The 21010-nt window shown below is 36.8% G+C and overlaps 1 protein-coding gene across 2 annotated transcripts in view; it reads right to left on the reverse strand.

The window, feature by feature from the left end:
• Positions 1-4677, reverse strand: part of Lsamp (limbic system associated membrane protein) — a 606667-nt gene extending 601990 nt beyond the window's left edge. The window contains exon 1 of one of the 2 annotated variants that reach the window (XM_074073203.1): positions 4050-4677. In XM_074073203.1, the coding sequence (XP_073929304.1) occupies positions 4050-4204 (155 nt within the window). In that variant the 5' untranslated portion in view covers positions 4205-4677. The remainder of the gene's footprint in view (positions 1-4049) is intronic. The other variant, XM_074073204.1, reaches the window with a different exon arrangement.
• Positions 4678-21010: the final 16333 nt, after the last annotated feature.

The raw sequence follows: 21010 nt of genomic DNA on the forward strand, positions 1-21010 counted from the left end.
CCGTTAGTGATTTAGCTACAGAGAAAGAAAACCTAATTGTCACAAACTCGCCCTGTGTACCACCAAAGTTTGTTTTCAAATAGCGAATTATAAGTAGGAGAAAATCACATATTGTGTCAGGAGTTTATTTGAGTGTTGACACTTTCTTGGTGAAAGTAGTAGGCGTTCCAGATGCCTTATAGAACAGAAACCATTTTTCTCTTGAGATTTGTACAGAATTTTTACATTTTATTGTCAAATAATCACATTCCCTGTTGTTTCTTTTATCCCCCCTTGGTTTAGAAAAAAATGCAGAAATAAATATCTTTAATTTAGAAAAACTAAAAATTAAGTATCACTTAGATGCTTAGCTTCTTTTGAAATTCCTCATACTTATTAGGTATGCTCACATTTAAATGGGAAAAATGTTGTTATCATAAAAAGTATAATATGCTACAAACATCAAAGAGGGTTAGAACTGTAAAATAAATAAAAGTTCAATACCCCAAATTTTGATTAAAGTAACAATATTTATGGAAAGTGTATTTTATCATACATGCACTTATATGCCCATATATGCATATATATTTAATATTTACAAAGGACCCTTATGAGAAGATATGTAAACCTAATGTATTATGCAACTTGTATCATTGTTTGGAATCAAGAATTTTATGATTATATTTCCACTCACACTGTTGATATTGGAAATATAGTCAGAGGGACCATTAAAAATGAAATTTTAAAGTTTGATTTGGAACAGTACATATTTCTGTCTTTATCAGGATGATTTCAAACCATCATGATTAAGCAGGAGGTAAATTTCTGTGGGTGTCTGTGTGAAATCCTGGAGAGTTGGGAGGACCAGTGCTGGAAACTCGTCCAGTAATTCATGAACTCTTATGCTTGTGGGGATAACAATGAAATAGGTAGTCTCTGTTTAGAAAAACACCTGAGCCTGCACCATGATTAAGTCCTGTGGCTAAGCATTCCACACACTTCTGTGCATGCAAACCTAAATGGAGATTCTGATTCATTCCATCCAGGAAGGAACTCCAGGTGCCGCTGATGCTTCTGGTCTGTGGATTACACTTTAATTTTTTATCCCTAGGATAGAATTTGGTGTTAGGGTTTTCATTAGCTCTTTATACAATTTCTCATAAAGTTCTGGAGTCTCCTCCAAGGCACAACTAGGTTGGCTGTATGTCAGATAATCTATCTCACTTTTCTTCAAGTTTGTCATCATAATTTTATAGTTTTCATTTATTCAAAAAGATATAAATTAGAGACAATATTACAAGACTGATAATATATACTTCCCTATCATTGTGCACAATTATGCCAAAGATCATAATTATATAAAAATGACTATCAATTCTCTAAAGAATCACTTGTTTCATGGAAGTAAGACAGTAAAGGTAAATGCTTTGGAGACAAGTCAACAAAACTCCTGACACTGAACCACCGGAATTACAAACCTTTTTCTTGTTACCTATTGTCATTTCAAATTATTCAGGGACACATACTCCCTAAGAGAGGATTTTTCTTTCCCTGCCATTTCACTTTGTCAGTGCCAAACATCCACTGTGGCTCCCAATGAATCAAGTTCTCCTTCCTCTCCTCCCCTGGAAGCTCACACTCCCAGCAAAATGTCACAAATAAAGTGGAAGCATGCCTTTCCCAGGCTGGACTTACAAACAGAAAGCCAGAGCACCATTCTTCACCAGGAAACTGACCCACAAAGCTTACTGGATTCAGTTAAAGAGATTGAGAAGGTCAGCTGAGAAAACAAAGGGAACTCTCTCCACAGTTACTTCTGATAGAGCTCTACCAACCCCCAAATAAAGCCCCATCCAAGGCTAAGAAAGAGGGCATGTTAGGTGACATCTGGGGAGGCAATGAGCTCTTATAGGCGACTTATTTTCATGCTCTGCTTGTCTGTCTTCTTTTTCACAGGGAATAGCTGATTCTGTGTTTATTCTCTTTCTTCATAAACCCCATTCTACATTGTAATGTCTACTAGAATGCAATGCTTTTAAAATTCCCTTTCTTTTAAGCCACAGACATACAGTGACACACACATATATCATATTAGATATTTATATAGTAAGACCATCTCTTCTAAATATAGTCTTCTATACATTTAGAAGAGATGGTCTTACTATATAAATATACTATACTTCTATGAAAGTATAAGAATACCTTTATTCTTCTGAATTAACACTTACATGCTTATCTAACACTTAGTTACAAGCTTAGGGTACAGGTGATACTGTCTTAGAAGTACCTTACAAAGTTCATAAACATTTAAATAAAAAATTATAGATTCAGAGTATTCATATTTCTCACATTTAATCTTATAATCTGGGAAAAAAAACCTTGTGGGGATAGCATGAGTTTATACAGAGTGCTTCACTAGGAAATGGTTAATGATGTTAGGGAATATGCATGTTAGCAGTTGAGATAGCATGCTTGTGTGTTTGCAAAAATATTTTCTGCATTATGTCCAAATCCCTTTGCAAGCAGATAAATTACTCTATAAATCTTATTACTCCATGTGGATAAGTCACACAAGCAGGTTTACAAGACTGGAGAGCTACAAGGGAATATCTGCTTTGGATAGTAGGATCTTTGGGATTCATAATCACCCAGTGTTCAGGAAATGAAGAAAGGAGTACTTACACATTAACAGTCTCTTACTTTTTATGATCAGGAATAATAAATACACACATAGCACACACACACTCCTGCCACACCACACCACATACACAGTCCTCTCTAACAAGGCTAGAGATCCCAAAGCAGGACAGTCTGTGACAGCCAACCAAATTTATTTCTGAGAAAAGAAAAGAAAACTTTGCTGCTGTCGGCAGCTCTGCTACAGAACTGCTCCCTGATGCCCCAGGGTTTATGCACTATCAGCTCCTTGCACACAGATTAGAGGTTTATTTTCCATCGCATACTGTTTTTTATTGCCACAACCAGAAATATTAGCTAGATAGACCAACACTGGGTCATTTTATTTGGAGGAAATGAGATTTTAAAAGACCTCTAAGGACAGTGTTTTCTTTCTTTCTTTTTATATCATTATTTGCCAGAAATTCAAGTAAAGATGGAAAGGCAAGATCCGAGAGGGGGAAGAGAGAAGAGAAAAACAGGAAAAGAAGCTTGGAGCTTTTTAGAATAATGACTAGGTACCATTGGAGTCTCTCTAGCTCACTGTCCCTTATAGGGGTCAAACTTCCAAGGACTTGGGACTCTTCCTTTCCAAATTTCAGTCCTATATTCTATTTCAGAGTTTGGCAGAGCTGCACAGAGATAGAACTTTGAAGTCAATAATCAATTTGAAATATCCGTGTTATGCCAGGTTAATTCTTTGCCAACCTCTGTGCTTATCTCTTCTATTCTTCAATGCCAGCCATTGGGCAAGATCCTTTTTTCCTTCCTCTCTTCATTCTTGTGTTGATTTCTATCCAAATTCCAGAAAGACTCAGGAACCAAAGTTATAACATTGATTTATTGCTCTTGATGGCAATTAGAAGATCTTTACAGAAAGTCTTCTATCAGAAGTACTGCTAAGGCAGACTAAGAGCCTTGATGTGCGGGAGTGGGAATGCGTACACACACACACACACACACACACACACACAGGATGAGCAAGGAGGAGAATGCAGTACTGTGTGTACCACTCTTTGAGAGCCATAATTCAACCACTCTTCTTTCTGAATTAAGAAACCTCAGCAAAACTGTGAAGTGCAAAGCATCAGCAATTACAAATGAAATAATACAGCTCAAGGCCACTAAAGCAGGCAAAGTTGGACTTCATTGATAAAAGAAACAGCGTCCAAAGGACCAAACAACATTCCACCAGCACCACTGGATCTTGACAAGAACCAGATTCTCTTCAATTTTATTGGCTACTACGTCCACCAGAGAATAAAGGACACACACACACACACACACACACACACACACATACACACACGCCTGTAGTTCAAGGAGATCAGGCGCGCGCGCACACACACACACACACTAACGCGCGCGGCACAAAAGTTGCCCAAAAGCCCTACCTGAGGATGGCCGTGTCCCCCTGCCTCACGGTGATGTTGTCCGTGCCACGATTAAAATCCACGCTGCGAACCGGCAGTCCTGTGGGAAGAAGGCAGAGCAATCTCAGTAGGACCAGCGGCAACTGTTTCCGATCCGGCTGACCTCTCCCCACCATGGTGGCCACGCCGAGGTGCGGGTCCGGCCGCGGGGTACTCCGGAGGGTTGGGGTGTGTGCTCGCTGCTCGCCTGGGAGAGGGCTTTACAAACACCCGGCTTGTATCCACTGAGAAGGCAGCTTGGGCTTTTCCAGTTTGTGGTCCCTTCCACTTTGCCTCTCTCTTTCCCTTCTCAGTCTCTTTCCCCTGTAAGACTTAACAAAGCCCTCCGAAAACCCAAACAGGGAGAGGAAAAAGTCGAAGCAACAAAATTTCAAAAGGAAGAGTACAAATACAAAACCCTCTAGAAAGATGAAGAGAAGACTGTCAAAGGCAGGGTGCTTCCCTGGACTCTGTGGCTGGATGCTCCTCTGCTAGTGTCTGAGCTGAGCTCCTTCCCTCTGTAACCCACTTTCCTAGGCTGGCGGATGAGGGAGCTGCCAGTGAGTGTAAAGAAACAGCCTAGCAGCAGCAGCAGCAGCAACCCAGAGCTCCCTCCCCCTCCTCCCTTTCCTGTTTCTCCCTCCAGTCACTGGCTCTCTCTCTCTCTCTCTCTCTCTCTCACCACTCAGCACCTCCCCCCTACCCTGCTGATTTTCAACAGCCCCACCACTCATCTCCTCCTCTGTCCCCTTGGAGTGGCCCCTCGCCTTGCACAACTGCCCCCTTTAACAGCAGCCAGACTCAATGAAAGCCTGATGCGCCTTTGGGTTGTCAGGACAACAGCTCCATCTGAGGCCTGGCTGATTTCCTTAAGAAGAGGGAATGGAGCTCAGAGGTACTGTTCAAGATAGGGAAGGAGAGGGACTTAAGCTATAAAAGAGCAAGAGAATAAGTCTAGGAAAGGTGAGAGATAGGATGAGGAGAGAAGGAAAAAGAGATAAGAAAGAGACAAACTGTGCCAAATAAAAGGGGTGAAACAGAAGGATAGGAAGGTATTGGGTGTGTGGGGTGGAGGTCCTGAAAGATGGGTAAAAGAATGCAAAACAGAGAAGAAACTTCACAGTGGAGTCTCTGATTAAAAGTCTAAGTTAATTTCATACTTCTTGTTCATCTTTCCTCTTTCCTATACTTTCCATTATAGGACTATAAAGGTTTATTCTCTCTCTCCTTCATCCCCTCCCCCTCGTGGAATCCCCTTATGAAAGATGGATTGGAGACAATGCTGGTATTGAGTGGTCCTTGGTGTGAATGCTTGGCTTGTGTTTTCCAAGTGCCAGCCTCAGCAGCTGATCCCTGATCCCTAAATCAACCTCACTCTCCAGGAAACCCTCAGTCCCACACATGATGAATGGTATTAAGGACAATTGTTTAAATGACACATTGCTGTTACTACACAAGTTCCTATTGGCACTTGCTTCTCAAAATGTTCCTAGGCAAAGAAGTAGATTTGTACATTAGAAAACTTGTCATTTACATGCATCACTCAAGTGAACTCTAAACAGGTTACCATCATTTGTCACTGCTCTACTCCATGAGTCAAGCAAGCAATGAGGGCCATTCTGGGCTGTGAGAGCCCCATACTACCAGACACTGGATGAAAGATGGGGTTGGACCAGCCAAGGACTTCTTTTCCTTCTTTTAAATTGTATTTTCTTGAATAATTAAAGCATTCACATTGTACAAAAATGAAATGGCACAAAATGCTGTAGAGTGAATTACAGTGATCTTCTTATTCTGTCTTTAGATAACTTACTTCTCTAATCTAAGGGCTACAAATATTTCCAGTTTCTCATAGATACAAGAAGGCTAGAAGAAACTGGCAAAAGAGGAAAGATAAGTGATGGGGAATTGAGGCTCCCTTAGGCTTTGAGCAAGAAAACCAACCTCAGACACTCGGAAGAATCACACTTGGTCTCTTTTTTGCTTCTTTGTACCAGCAAGGCATTTTCTTCAGTGATAGCAAAGAAAGACCAAGAAAATTTGCCAAGGCAGCTCCAAAGCCTCAATCAAAGAGTTTGAGTCATCCTAGTGACTCCCTTCCCCATCTGCAAATAGAGAAAACTCCAGGTGGAGAGGTTCCATTTTCTGCCTCTCTATTCTGGGCCATTTTCTGGCCATACATATTCCACATGTACACAAATACATAATACATAATACACACAGACACACACACACACACACACACACAGAGAGAGAGAGAGAGAGAGAGAGAGAGAGAGAGAGAGATTGGTAATCTACTTTGCTTATTTAGACAAATAGCCAAAAACATTTGTAAATAAGTAGAAACTAAAAGAAAAATGTCTCAGAACCCTTGTCAAACCACACCAGAGCACAAGCTCTAAGGAGTATTACCGTGCTGACACCTGCCTTGTCCACAGAATATTCAAAGGATTTCTCTGCAGCATTTTATCAGCTTACAGATACATCTTAAAGATTGTATGAAGAAGGAAAGGAAGACCTTTTGTCTTTGAAGGATTGGAATCTGAATTGTCACAAATTCAAGGTTTGTAAAGACAATTAATTTTATTTGTACTGTGTATCCATTTTTATAAATCAAGATGTCCTGTCAGGTTAATCAGCAGTCCCCAGTGAGGAAGCCTGTGATGTTACATCACTAAATTGTAAATTAGAAGTTGAAACTTGAAGCCTAGTTTTCAATGGGTGGGGAGGAGGGGAAGGAAAGAAGAATTGTTAGATCAAATGGTTGGTTGAATCTAACTACCCATAATCTTATAATTCTCAATGTCAATGAGAAAATGAGTTTTAATTGCCAAGGGGAGGGGGTGGGGGAGAAGTAATGCAAGAATTATATAACTGCCAAGATTTCAGGAAAAAGAGCATCTCATCCTCCCCTACACCATCAGCAGACTCCACTATCTCTATCAGCCTTCTTCTGAGCTCTTAGAAATGAAGGATTAACACAACCAATGGCTTAGACATAAGCATGTGTTCTTTAGTTGGGTGGTGTTTCTCCAATGTCATGGGGAAGAAAAGAAAGAAACAAGGCACAGGGGTTACTAGGATCATCTTTTTCTATTGATGGTACTAGGTAAATGGTGTGAAACTAACTGGAGTCCTAGATACTATAAGGGGAAGAATTTGCCTTATCAAGAGTATGAGTATCTCCTTGTATCAGGCAACTAGATTTTATATGAAGAAAGGAAGAAATTGTTTAAGACAAAAACAAGTATGAATGGGTTAGTAGCATATTATTTGCAGAAAACGCTTAGACATAACAGTTCACTAATATCTATACCAGTAATTTCGAGCTTCTGGTATAACTTGACTGGTGGTGCTCGGAGGACACATAAAATCTAATATATAGGGGACAAAATAATTCACATCAAAGTAGTAGGAATGTGGAATTTATAGTAAATCAATCACATTTGGAATTTGTGTCCACAATCATTCTGAGAAAGAGATATATTACGTCAATCAAGATTGTAATCAGAATTGTAATTGAAATGCTTAACTTACTTAAGAAGATAAAATCATAAGTACATATTTGTACAGACAAAAATCAAAAAAGGGCAATTAAAGGGTTGTTTCTTAAAAAAATATCCTCATTAAACAAAGCCCAGTTCTTGGCAACTTTTGTTAAAGTAATTTAAATTACTAGGAGTACTTTAAGTAAAGCACAATATTTTTTAAAAGAGGGTATTTTAGATGTTCTCTAATTTAGACTGTTCAGTAATTCAGTCTAGTCCAATTAGACTTAATTCTTAAACAATTTCAAAATCATAAAATTTATTACATAAGTTAATAATGTAATAGTATTTCCATCCAGAGATCACATCAAGTACAACTCTTTAACTCAACACTTGGTCCAAAGGGAATATTCTATGATTGGTGAGTATAAGGGTGGTGAAATTATTGAATACCCAAGCCTACTCACATGGTTTACCTCGACATTTACAAAATAATAAATCTATTTGTCGGTGTACCATCTACTTCCATTTTAACAGTACGGTCTCTCAGAGAGCTTCCCTATTTTTTCTCTCATGGGGTCCTTCTGATTCTCTATCCTTTATAACCTTCTACTTTCTAATAAATCCAATAGTCCAAAAAATTGGATAATGCATCTCATTCTTACAGCTTTTCCCCCTAAACTACCCTGATATTAACTTTTCTGCTTGCTTCTCTAAGAAATGTAGAGAGGGAAACAAATAGATGACTTTCTGAAATTTATAAGACCATTTTTCTGGAATTCACTATATACATTCTTCCAAGACAATTGGCAAATTTGAACAACTTTGGGTTATTTGTGAGGCAAGTATGGCTGTTAGCCATGTGAAACAGCCATCATCACCCAAGTAAGATGATTTTAACTACTACTTTAAAATAACATACCGACTTTCTAAAAGAGGCTTTAGAAGATTCTGGCACTCTCTAGGGACAAATGCTGCAAGAAAAACAAAAACTGGCTAACATCTGAGTACCCTAAAAAACATGAAAGATTTATTCCTCTGTTTAACTTTGTAAGGTAATAGAATCACAGGAAATCCAGAGGCAGCCTGGAATGTACAACAAATTTAGCTAAGTTGCTTTCATTTTATGCTAAACATGTCTATAACATTATTAATGCACCACTTTACATTTCTACAGATGCAAGTCTTAATCATAGTAATACCATGCCTGTACTCTGCCTTCATAAGTGGAATTAGCATTTCCATATGAACTAGAAATGTGGAATTGCTAGCACTTCTCCTTAGGATATCTGCTATGACATTCTCAATGATCACATCATAATTTAGCAGTGTTCAAATATTTCAGTTCATGCTCATCAGTGTGGCCCTATCTCGTGTGTTTTCTTTGGAATCTTGGCTCCATTGAATACAACTTCATTCCATGTGTCTCACTGTTTAACAAAATCAGTCATCTTCAAATCAGTTAAATAATGTACAAATTTTTCTTATAGATCATTCAGTGATGTAAAATACTTGACCCAAATTCTGCACAATGAGAATAACTCTTTGGTTTGCTTTTAGTACATGCCTTTATGGTTCATTGTTATCATATCAGTCTGCTGCTTCTGTGTTTTGCTCACTTGTTCTATTTTTGCAAGCGTAAGTGCTTAGATGTGTCCCAGTTTTCACAAGATCTTTGAGATTCCTGAGCTGCTATTTGCATCCTCATATTTTGGTTCGGTTCCTGATTACCCATAAAATACATGTACTTGCATGAATTGATAACATTAGCACACCAATAAACTTATTCTTACATGCCTTCTTTTTATGTCACAGAAATGTACTCACTTGCCTTTGGTTTTCCTCTCTGATACTATAACCACCATATTCAAGGACATAATATTGGCCAAGTAATGCTGCATCTGCATTGCTACTGCTCTTTTTTGATCTACCCCTCACATATGGAAAGAACATTGCAATGTCTGGGAAGATGCTACAAACAGCATCTTCAGGATAGCAAGATGTTAGTACAGGCAGGCAATCAGGCAATTCTACCCTCTACTTGAGGTTGTTGTCGTGACTTGGATTCCAACCATAAAAAGATGGAAGTGTGGAAAAGTGGAGGCAGATGTGTAATTCCATACTCTGACGTGTGAAATAAATATGATTCATTCATTCACTCAATATACTTTTATTGATATGGTAGTGGATAAAGATAGACCAAGACTCTGATCTTAGAGAATTTATGACATAGATACAAAAAATAGATACTAAACAGGTAGATATATATTTACATTATTTTATAGAGTAAATGCCATGGGAAAAAATATGTGTGATAGAGAATAAATGGCCCAGAGGTGTAGTGAGGGGACCATAAAGGAAAATTTTCAAAAATATCACATTTTCTCTCATATGCTGAAACTAGGACATACATGTCACACATTGGGACTATATAGGGGGTGGCGGGTGGGAGGGAGGAGAAGGAAAGGAGAGAGAAATGGGGGGATAAATAACATTAAAGTACATTATGTCTGTGTGTGAAGATAAATAATGAAATACACTAAAAATTTTGACAAAATAGGAGGAATGGGGGATGGGTTTAAGAAAGAGTAATAAAGATGTTTAATTTGACCAAAAAACTGTATATGCACATGTGGAAATACCATGATGAAAGCCCTATGTACAATTAACATATGCTAATAAAATATTCAAAATGAAAAGTTGTTGAGCAAAACTTCTTTGAAGGGGTGACATTTAAACTAAATCTTAAAGTATGAAGAAGTAGTCATGAAAACCTCAGCTATTTCCAAGTGAAGGCAGAGACATTTCAAAGGCCCTAAGATAGGAATGCATGTGTTAAACACTAGGAATCAAAAAACAAGGACAATAAACCTGCAATGTAGGTTGTGTGTCTGCTATGGTGGGAAGCTGATAAAAAAAAAGCAGATATAATTGGAACTAGAAGAGGAATCATAATAAAGAGATTCCATCAGAAGGAATTTGGATTTTATTCAAGGGACTTGAATTTTATTCTGGTAAAAGTTCTTTAGTAAGGGATTGGCATGATCTGATTTACATTTTAGAAAGATTGCTTTGAATTGAATACCATATTGCCAATGGGTTGTAAAAGGACAAATGTAGAAACAAAATGACACATAGAAGAATATCTTAGTCATCCAGTGGTAACTGGCTCAGACTGAGGGGTAGCAGTGGGCACAAAGAGAAGATCAAGTTGACTACTCATGATGACAGGACATTCCCCAATAACTGATATTCTATCCTAAGTGATTCCTATTTTCCATATGCCAGGATTTCTTCTCATTTTTCTCTTCCAGTTTTGGTATACTCTTATTGAAAGCCACCACTCACCAAGTAAGAACTGACAAAATACCAAATAAACTGTCATTGTTTATATCATCTAGTCACAAAAAAATGTTCCTGTTGTTGATTTTCTTCAAGTACAAGTGTTTCTTATCCTTAATGTGGTTATTATATGATAATTGAATATTATATAATAAAAAAAGCTTTGATAAAGATTAAGAAGTGCATAACAAGATAAGCAGATGCTATTTAATGGCTAAACTTTACTAAATATTTTTGGCCATGTCTATATTTATTTTTCAGGCAATAGCTAAAGTGCTAAATCTAAATGGAATGGCTAGTTAAATATCTTGAGGCTATAAGTCATGTAAATAACACTAATAGGTTTTCTCCAGAGTTTACTGACAATATTGAGCTCCAGGGCAAGTCTAGTGTTAGGTCATTATATTGTACAAAAAGCCCCAGAAGTTTGCCTGCTTAAAAGAATCTTCCTTTGCTATCTGGCCTGTAATTTATATTCTCATCCTTCTGTGCTTTCAGTAATGAATGTAGGATCATTGCCTAGACGAGGGGAAGAAGATTCACAAGACCTGTCTCATCAGTCGTATTGCCATATATGAGAACATTCATTAAAATAATCAATATTTTTGAGACTTATAACAGGTGCTATGCTTAGCTCTGAAGAAACAATGATGCACAAAATAGATACCCTGCCCTTGTGCAATTCTAAAAGGGAGTAATACTAAATGCCCATTCTAAAAATGGACAGAATATTATCATCGTACAGTGATAAAGTAGGCCTTTCAAATGTGCACTCCAAGAGAGAAGGGCCAAAATCAAACAACATTTATGCCCAATCTTCTCATTAGGGCTGCAAAATATAAAATTCAGATTCCTTATCCTCGAGAACCCAGGAATTCACATCCAAGATGGAAGTAAGGTAAACATTCAAGAAGTACAGAATAAAATGGATCAGCAAATAGATAAGGACTACTTCATAAGACAGCAGAATCAAAATGCAATAGGAGTTCAGAAAGAAAATCTAGAAGGCCTCTTGGAGAAAATGGTATTTTTGATAGCCCTTAGGAGATTTGTAAGATGAGAGACTAGGACAGTAACACCTTTTGCAAAAGATGTTAATGAAGGATGAATCAGCATGAAGATTTATCAAACTAGATGTGGGACAGCTGCCTAAGGAAAGCCCCAGATGCTTGAATAGGAGAGCCATACTTGATCTTCAGTAGTTAGAAGGCTCTTTTAGATTCTGGAATTGTGAAGTGGCATGTTAGGGAAAATATTTTGACAACTGGAAATTAGAAAGTAGAATAAAGATAGTTAAGAAAATAGTTAGAAGCCTAATAAAGCGATTGAAAAAATAATGAGAAAGACACAAATTGTATAAGTAGTATACATTTTTGCTTCCTAAGAAAGATGAGTTAGGAAGCCCTTCATGGAGAGAGGAAGATAGTATAGGAAAGGGTGGAGGGGTAGAAATGGAAAAACTTAAAGTGAAAAATGACCCTTTCTTAAAGTTGGGGTTGGTGTGGGTTTTGACAGGCATGCTAATGAATTTGGCCTTTATTCTTTATGCAATAAGAGACCACTAAGCTTTTAGAGGAAGAGAGGATATAATTAGACCTACACTCTAAGAAGATGACTAACAGACAATGGAGTGGAAGGTACATTGGAACAAGTCAAAGTCGAGGATACTAGTTGTGAAGTCTCTGAAATAGAAGAGATAAGAGATGTTAAATGTAGGCTATGGAGTAGTGGCATTGGAAATAGAAAAGTGGGGAAAGCTTTTAGAGCAATTTCACAGAAAAGCTGGTGGGACTTGTCAACTGATTGAATGTGGAAGTGGAGAAATAGGAAGTGCAAAGTATTTCCTTTTTTGTTTTTCCTTTAAATCCATGCTGATAAAAACGGGAAAGTTGCATAAACAAGATAGCTTCAGACGGAGTTTAGAAATTCTACTTTTAGAATTTTGGATTGGTTCCTAAATTGGTACCCAAATAGCCTATACTTCCAGATGGACATACTCAGGAAGTTGTTTTAGGAATATGACATTCTTCAGAGAAGGGCTGTCTCTGAGTTCTGTAATAAGCTAATCCCAGAAATCCAGATTTTTTCTCCCCTCCAGTAATTTTCCTTTGTCTTTTCTTTATTCTCTCTCACATACTTTTGCAGCTTCAATATGCTTATATACCATGGGATCAATGAATTAATTTACCAATAATGAATTTTATTTTGACATTTAAAATCACATGTCCATATAGCAACTAATTGATTCTGTTTCAAGAAAAAATATAATCTGAACTTGTCTCCCTCTAGTGGTTAAATTGTGATGCTTATTTAACTGGAAAAATAGAAAACATAAAAATATGTCATAATAAAATGTTTTGTAAAATTACAGGACTTTGAAGTTCACAATGTATAGTGGCACACATAATTTCATGTTATCTTTGTTGCAACTCTGTGAGATAAACAATACAAGTATTACCACCCCACCTGTCAGAAAATTACTCTGAGACTCAAAACCAGTATGCTTTCATATGAAATTAGAGGAAAATAAATAAGCATATGCAATTTTAAAAATTACACAATGTTAAAGCTGGAGGAGATCCAGAAAATCTTTTTCCTTAGTTCCCCTTTTACAGCTGAGACATGGATACTTGGAGTGCATGCAGTTATTTAGGAGCACTGAGATTCGTACTCTAGATCCCAACTCTCAAAATAGGGTTCTTTCTATTGTACCATGCATCCTGCCTAATACTGCCAGGATATTAATCCTTTATAGCATAGATGAAGAATTTATACAGGTAGGCTGGGTTGTAGATTGGAAGTGTTTATTTCACTGAAATAGCATCAGAAAAGCCACAGCTAAATTAAACTTATAAGCAAGTAAGAAATCAAAGGAAGAACAAAGGCAAAATAAAAAGAATGTACATCAGTTAGACAGACAGATAAAAGGCAATCCCCAGTATCCCTAATCACTATTTGAATAGACCAGTGGTTGGTCTAGCCTGAGGCTCTAAACCTTTAGGCAAAACTAGCTTGAGATGATTTTTCAGGAATGTAAGAGTATCACAGGATATGTGAGCAGAACAGCTGGAATGGAACCCCTCACCATCTTGCTGCCTGGGGCACTCTTCTTTTCTTCCCTATGTGCTGTTCATAGTCAGTCTATTACAACTTTCTAGCTAGTCACTACGCATCCTGTTCTCCTAATCCTATTCTTAATGGGTATTCCTATTCTCTCTTGGCAGCAAATAAAAACTGGTTAAAATAATTTATGCTCGTGTGTAAGCAACAGCTAATTCTAACCTCTGTAGTGATATGAATATTATGCAAGAGGAGTTTCTTAAATGAAGTACATAAAATACACAGAGAAGTTATTTTTTATGGAAGAATCCTTTAGGATTCTCCTTTTTTTTCTTTTTGGTGATGCTGGGAACTTAACTCTAATAACTTGTGTTTCTTCCTGACAAGAGATAAAGACATTTGGGCCAACAATTGTAAAGATGTATTAGGAGGCTTAATATATGAAGATAAGATGAAGAAAGATCAACATCATCTTAATTCATTGAAGTATATTATCTATTACCTGGGAAATTTGGTTGAAACCATAAACTCAGCACATTATAACTGTTTAAAAGTTTTTATATAAGGACCATATATAGGCATCAGGTATCTGGTAAAAAGAGAGAAATAAATTAATAATAATAGTGAAATTTTAATATAATATGCACCTACAAATATAAATAAATATAGGCACTATAGACAATTTACAAATATAGACATTTTTGATTACAAGTAGCAGATATTCCCAATATCCAAAATCCAACCCCAATTTGTCAATTGTAATTTTCATGGAGTTTTTTTATCCAGTAGCAAAATTAAAATCCTCTTTCTTCTAGTGCTCTGTTACTATTTCAAGAAAGCATGACAGGGTATTGATCTTAGGACAGAATCAGGGTGATAAATGGCTTTAGAAGACATTGTGATGTTTAGAAGCAAGGGGAATGAACTGATATGAGGGATATTCACTATTTTAGGAGAATTGGGTTGTAGGAAAAGCTTTGTTCAAGGAAGTATCTAGCTTAGATATATGGACTACACTGCTTTGAGAGGTAAGGGGTATGTTAAAGGATAAACAGGTGAGAAATTTGTGTTGTGTCAATACAAAGAGAACAGGAAAGGATGTGAGCAAATCATAAGAGTGAAAGAGGAAAGTATAAGGCACTAAAGAGAAACATGCAGTGTAATCAATTATTTCTTGAGATTGAACACTTTTATTCATCAGGTTATATAAGATAGTCTAATGCTGATACCTACTTTAATGCATATTATTACTGTAAAATTATTTTTCTTGGGACAAAAATGACAATTTTGCTATTAAGAAATCTGCAACTTGCAACTTGTTCCCACTCCTACTGATTTTGGTTACAGTATTTTTGCTCTGTGATATTATTAGCAATAATGCCGGTTATTTCATTAAATTATAAGAATTTATTGGCCACCTCCTATGTAAGTAGTACTCTGAAAGATCTGTCGTAACTATTCACTATGGTCTTTATGAAAAGATTTCTCTATAATAAGAACATTTTAACCTTGTTAGAAAAAGAAGATCAACATATAAATGAGTGTACGATCTGAAAATGGTATAGAATTAAGTCTTACATTTTGAGAAAAGTGTGCTATATACCAAGAAATTTAAACAAGTGGAGATGACTTTAGCCATCTATTGCTGGGTATTGAAATCACAAGGATGAACAAAGAAGGAACCCTGTATTCACAGAGCAAGAGTGAAAAGCTTAGTGCAAGGTAAAGAAGAATAGTTGGGCAATGACAATACAAAGCAGTTCTAGCTATGCAAATATCCTTCTACCACTGTATTCATATAAGGCAGTCACACAATCCAGGCTGGAAGAAAGGTTTTCTGATAGAGGTAATAATTGAGGTATGTCTTATAAGATGTCATCTGAGAAGGTAGGACTGAGAGATGGCTTCCATTAAGGGTTTAAGTGTTGGGAGAAAGTGTTGGTTTAAGAGTGTGCAAGAAAATTTAAGAGTTTCAACAATAGAAATACATGCTTAAAGTTAAGTCCAACACAATGGAGCAAGACAGTGGGCAGAGAAGAAAAGTGCCACAGCCAGACTTGAGGATAAACACTGGGGAGTACTAGGAAATTCATTTAGATAAGGAAGAAAGAAAGAATTAAGGGCCTTAAGAGACAAGGAAGGGAAATCTAAACTTCAACAAACAAATCATTCAATAAGAAGTATTTGTTTTCTAGGGAAAGTTCTTGAAAGTGTGTTTGGTATAAAGGCTGAATAAAACAGAGGCTCCGTATAAGAAATGCTCTCAGTATTGAGAAAAATTGTAGAATACTTGAATTACACTAATGTAGTGTAATGACTTAGCAGAGGAGGTAGAGAAGGATCAGTGAAAGGATTATAAAGGAAGAGTTGAAAGGAATTGTTGACTAAGTGGTCATATGAAATGGATAAGGGGAAGCATCCAAGATGTATACCATGAATCTGCCTGTCCTCAATCCCTGGATTTCTGAAGAATGGAATCATCTTTGCTAGAGATCAGGTAATAGAGAAAGTAAGGAGAGGCTGGAATTGGGTGAGAGGCAACTCCTCCATAAGCATCAGGTTAGCCATTTGGTCAGCTGCTGCTGTGAGATGGGAGTGTGCCTGTTAATGGGTTTGGCTATATTAGTCACTCACTGTGAGTTTCCCAGCTGTGCATAATTAAGAAAGGAAAAATGGAAAAAGAGAAACCATATGGTCATTTCCCTGCTGATGCTTATATTTGTTAGTATTTGTAAATAAAATGTTCTTATTTTCTAATGCTCACTCTCTAAATATGTGATGTGCATTTTGGAGCATACTTTAAAACATACATAATTCTTGGACTTACAATGACAGTTTGACTGTCATTGAGTTTTGTTTACTATAACCTTAGATTTTATTTACTAAGTCTCATCCTCAAACTCTTAGGTAGTTCAAAATATTCTAGGTTGTATTCACTGAATGTGCTTGTTCATCCCCTACTCTTAAGAGTCTAATAACTTTCTTTGTTCTAATCTATTTCTAACTGGGGTCAGACCATTTAAAAATTCTTTACATTTCAAAATACATTTTAAATAACAATAAAGTTATGAAATAGTTTTTCTGAAAATAAATCATGAGCTATATATTGGGAAGTTTAGGTTTAAGTTTAAATATTAAACATGAAATACACAAAAGACAGTTACAAATATGGACCTGGGTTTTATGAATGGATCTTCTGGTAGAAGCCAGTTTGGAAATCATCAGGTGAGAGTGGAAATGCACACAGTGGTGTGTGTGTATGTGTGTGTGTGTTTGTGTGTGTTTCAGAGACTAAGAAAAAGAAGAGTAACAGTAGATTCTAAGAACTACAGCTCAACTAAGCTTTGCCATGTTGGATCAAGCAAACAAAGAAAAAGCAAGAAAAGCTGTGGAAAGCAACAAGGCAAGTGTGTATCTCCTTTCATCTGTAGAGCACAAAATGCTTTCACATTCATTTGTCTTCCTTGACACCTTATAGCACTCCAGAGAGCTCTTTGGAAGAAAGATGTTATAAATGTCAGGTATTAAGATAATAAACATAAAAACAATAATAGTTACTCAAAGCCTTTAAATAGAAGGAGGATGTTGCCTGTATTCATTACTAAGTGGTCTGGATCAATACCAGAGAATGATCAGAACTGAGAGTGGGGAAGACCTGAGGCAGCCCTATGTCTTGCAATAAGGTGATTAACACCCTAAGGAAAGAGTATACCTCTCCGATGTGTCCTTATTCAAAGTTGCATTAGTCCAATCACTAATTCAACAGATGATTGCTACATATGTAGTATAATTTCAAGTATCACAGGTTTCACTTCATCAACATTAACAAAATGGCAGATCATAGAAACAGTTTAAGTGCGTTTGGTGTTTTTTTTTTTTTTTGGTAACCAACTGAAACGGCATGTATATCTTCAAAGATAGTATGACATACTGATTTTACAAAATATATGCTCACCACAAATATACCAACAACTGGACAGGTGGCAATCTATTAGCCAGTTAATAATTGTTCAATGACTCATTTTTAAGTCTAACTACATAACTGGAAAAGTTTAAACTCCCAGACTACTTTTTTTTTCTTGTATTTTTTTTATTTCTTTTATTCATATGTGCATACAATGTTTGGGTCATTTCTCCCCCCTTCCCCCCTGCCCCCTCCCTTTCTCCCTGCCCCCTCTTCCCCCCTCCCCCCCACCTCCCTCTAGCCTCACCCCCTTGCTACCAGGCAGAAACTATTTTGGCCTTATCTCTAATTTTGTTGTAGAGAGAGTATAAGCAATAATAGGAAGGCCCAAGGGTTTATGCTAGTTGAGATAAGGATAGCTATACAGGGAGTTTACTCGCATTGCTTTCCTGTACATATGTGTTACATTCTAAATTAATTCTTCTCGAACAAACCTTTTCTCTAGTTACTGATCCCCTTCTCCTATTGGCCTCTGTCACTTTAAAGTATCTGCATTAGTTCCTTTGCATTGAGGACATCAAATGCTATCTTGTTTTTTGGGGGTTTCTTGCCTATCCTCATACCTCCCTTGTGTGTTCTCGCCTCATCATGTGATCAAAGTCCAATCCCCTTGTTGTGTTTGCCCTTGATCTAAAGTCCTCATATGAGGGAGAACATATGATTTTTGGTCTTCTGGGACTGGCTAACAGCCATGAAGAAGAATGAAATCTTATCATTTGCAGGTAAATGGATGGAACTGGAGAATATCATCGTTAGTGAGGTTAGCCAGGCCCAAAAGACCCAGACTACTTTTGATGGCATTCCAGATTGCTCTTTGGAAGAAAGAGCCATACCCTCATGTTGCTTCTGCATGGGGGCCAAGGACGTACTAGAGAAATGAAGGCTAAAACTTTGGACTCCAAATCTTAGAAAGATGTTTGAAGATGGAAGGATGTGTCTGTGGCTATCTTTAAACATAGTTTCTGAGCTCCAGGTTTCATATTGACAAATGAAAATCCTACAGATACCCAGATATGAGCAGAAGATTTAGTACATCCTCACTGTATTTCCAGCCATTCAATTCTTGCTGTCATCTGGAAATTGGTGCTGCGTATCGCACTGGTTCTTTATCATCTCCACTTGCCTAAGCAGAGCCAGATAGAGTTATAATGTACTATGTGTCATATCCTAACTCTCAGCAATGCCTTTTATCTGAAATTTGGAGGAAAATATGTCCTTAATTTTTATAGAAAAATGTCAAATTTATATCCAAAGACTTCTGTGTTCCCAAACAGCAAAGAAATTTAAAGGCTTTTAATATGCAGTTATTGTTTTCTCTTAATGAGAATTTAAAATGTTTTCATTTACAGGAAATAAAAAAATAAGGTAGTTTAGATGACTTCTCACAAACTATGCTTGTATCCCCTACATCATGAGTCTTAGATCAAATAAGTTTAATTGTGTCTCCCAATTTATTCATTGGATATGGCCATAGACCTCACTATATCCAGCCCTTTTATTTTATAGTTGGAATAACTGAGACTCTTAAGAGTTTAAAGGTCTTGCTTAATATCACACAATAGATGATAGTAGAGCCAGGATGAGATAGCATTTATTCTTATTGTCAGTTAAGGATTATGATCGAAATATGTTGACATGCAGGCAAAAGGGATTATCTGTGACTGTACACACACACACACGCACACATGCACCCACACACACATGCACATCCTTTGTTTACTCTTTTTCCTTGGGTAGAATCTTCCTACCTCCCACCCCACTCTGCCTGACTTTTTCTTATGCATCAAATTCCTACTTCTTAGTCATAACCCATCTCTTCTTGCATTCTACTCCATCTCTGCTGGTGCTTCTTGCTTTGCCCTCCTGGAGAGCATTTGAGTCATTTGGTAGTGCAGTTGTCAAGCACATCAGTGTTCTTGTAAATATGTCTGACTACTCTCATTAGAGTAGGTTATCCACTTTTATCACTACTTCACAAACTTAAGAATAGGCTGGAGCCTGTTTGTCTTTGAATGCATGGGGCCTAGCACAGTGCTTGATAAAGATGCTGAATGTTCCATTGGGTTAGTAGATACAGTTCAATTTAATGAAGGCAAGTTGAAAAAAAATTTTTCATAGTAATTAGTTTAACTAAGAAGTATACCAATGTTGTAGACATCACATTGCATATTATTTTAATTCCTGTATGTGTTTAGAAAGCATATAATATTAAAAATTTTTGTGGTATTTAAGGAGTGGGTTAAGATTATTTTTTAAAAGCAACACTAGCGCCTATATGTTTCATTAATTCTTATTCTGAAGTACCTGTAACTTCCCATGACCTATTGAAATCTTCTGTGTGAAAATGATGTTTTGCATCCATTTATAGCTATTTTGTTAAAAGTCGCCAGAGACAACCTGGAATTTCAGCACTCATTTTAGGCAGGTGATGCTTCAGTTAATGATCTGTTCACTAGCCTGAAGATTTGCTATTGGGGAATTTCTGAATTATCACATCTATTCCTATATGACTAAAAATATATTATTTAGAGAAAGCTACATTTTCAGAATGAGACCTTTGAGGGCAAGACAAAGTAAGGCCAGCCATGTAGCTCAACTGTTTCTCCAATGACATATAGTGAAAAATCATTTCATCTAAGCTGTGTGCCAAGACACCTCTTTGTGGAAATATAAAATTTTGATGAGTGGGAAAATTAAGGGGGTCATTCACACAGGATTTGCCCTGTTTCAGCACACATGTCCCTGCCTTTGCTCTCTGTCTCTACTTTATTTTCTCCCACCTTCCTTACACTTTCAACTGATAGCTAATCTAAGATTTCCCTTCTCTGCACCCTTTTATCTTTTAAAAAACCTGTCTATTTTCTTTCCTTTTCCCTATTCCTTTACCACTTACCACATACTGGAACATTAAAAAAAAAAAGAAGAGTTGAAAGTTTTAAAAGTATCTAATGTGTACTGAAAACATTTCCTGGGTTTTTTGTTGTTCTTAATTTCCTATTCAGTTTTGAGTTACCAACCATTCTTCATTTGTGTTGCTTTAAGATGAAAACAGTAAATTAACCCTGTTAATTAACTTTTGACAAAAGGAA

The sequence above is a fragment of the Castor canadensis genome, chromosome 5 (assembly GCF_047511655.1).
Source record: "Castor canadensis chromosome 5, mCasCan1.hap1v2, whole genome shotgun sequence".
In the NCBI taxonomy this organism is placed as follows: Eukaryota; Metazoa; Chordata; class Mammalia; order Rodentia; family Castoridae; genus Castor; species Castor canadensis.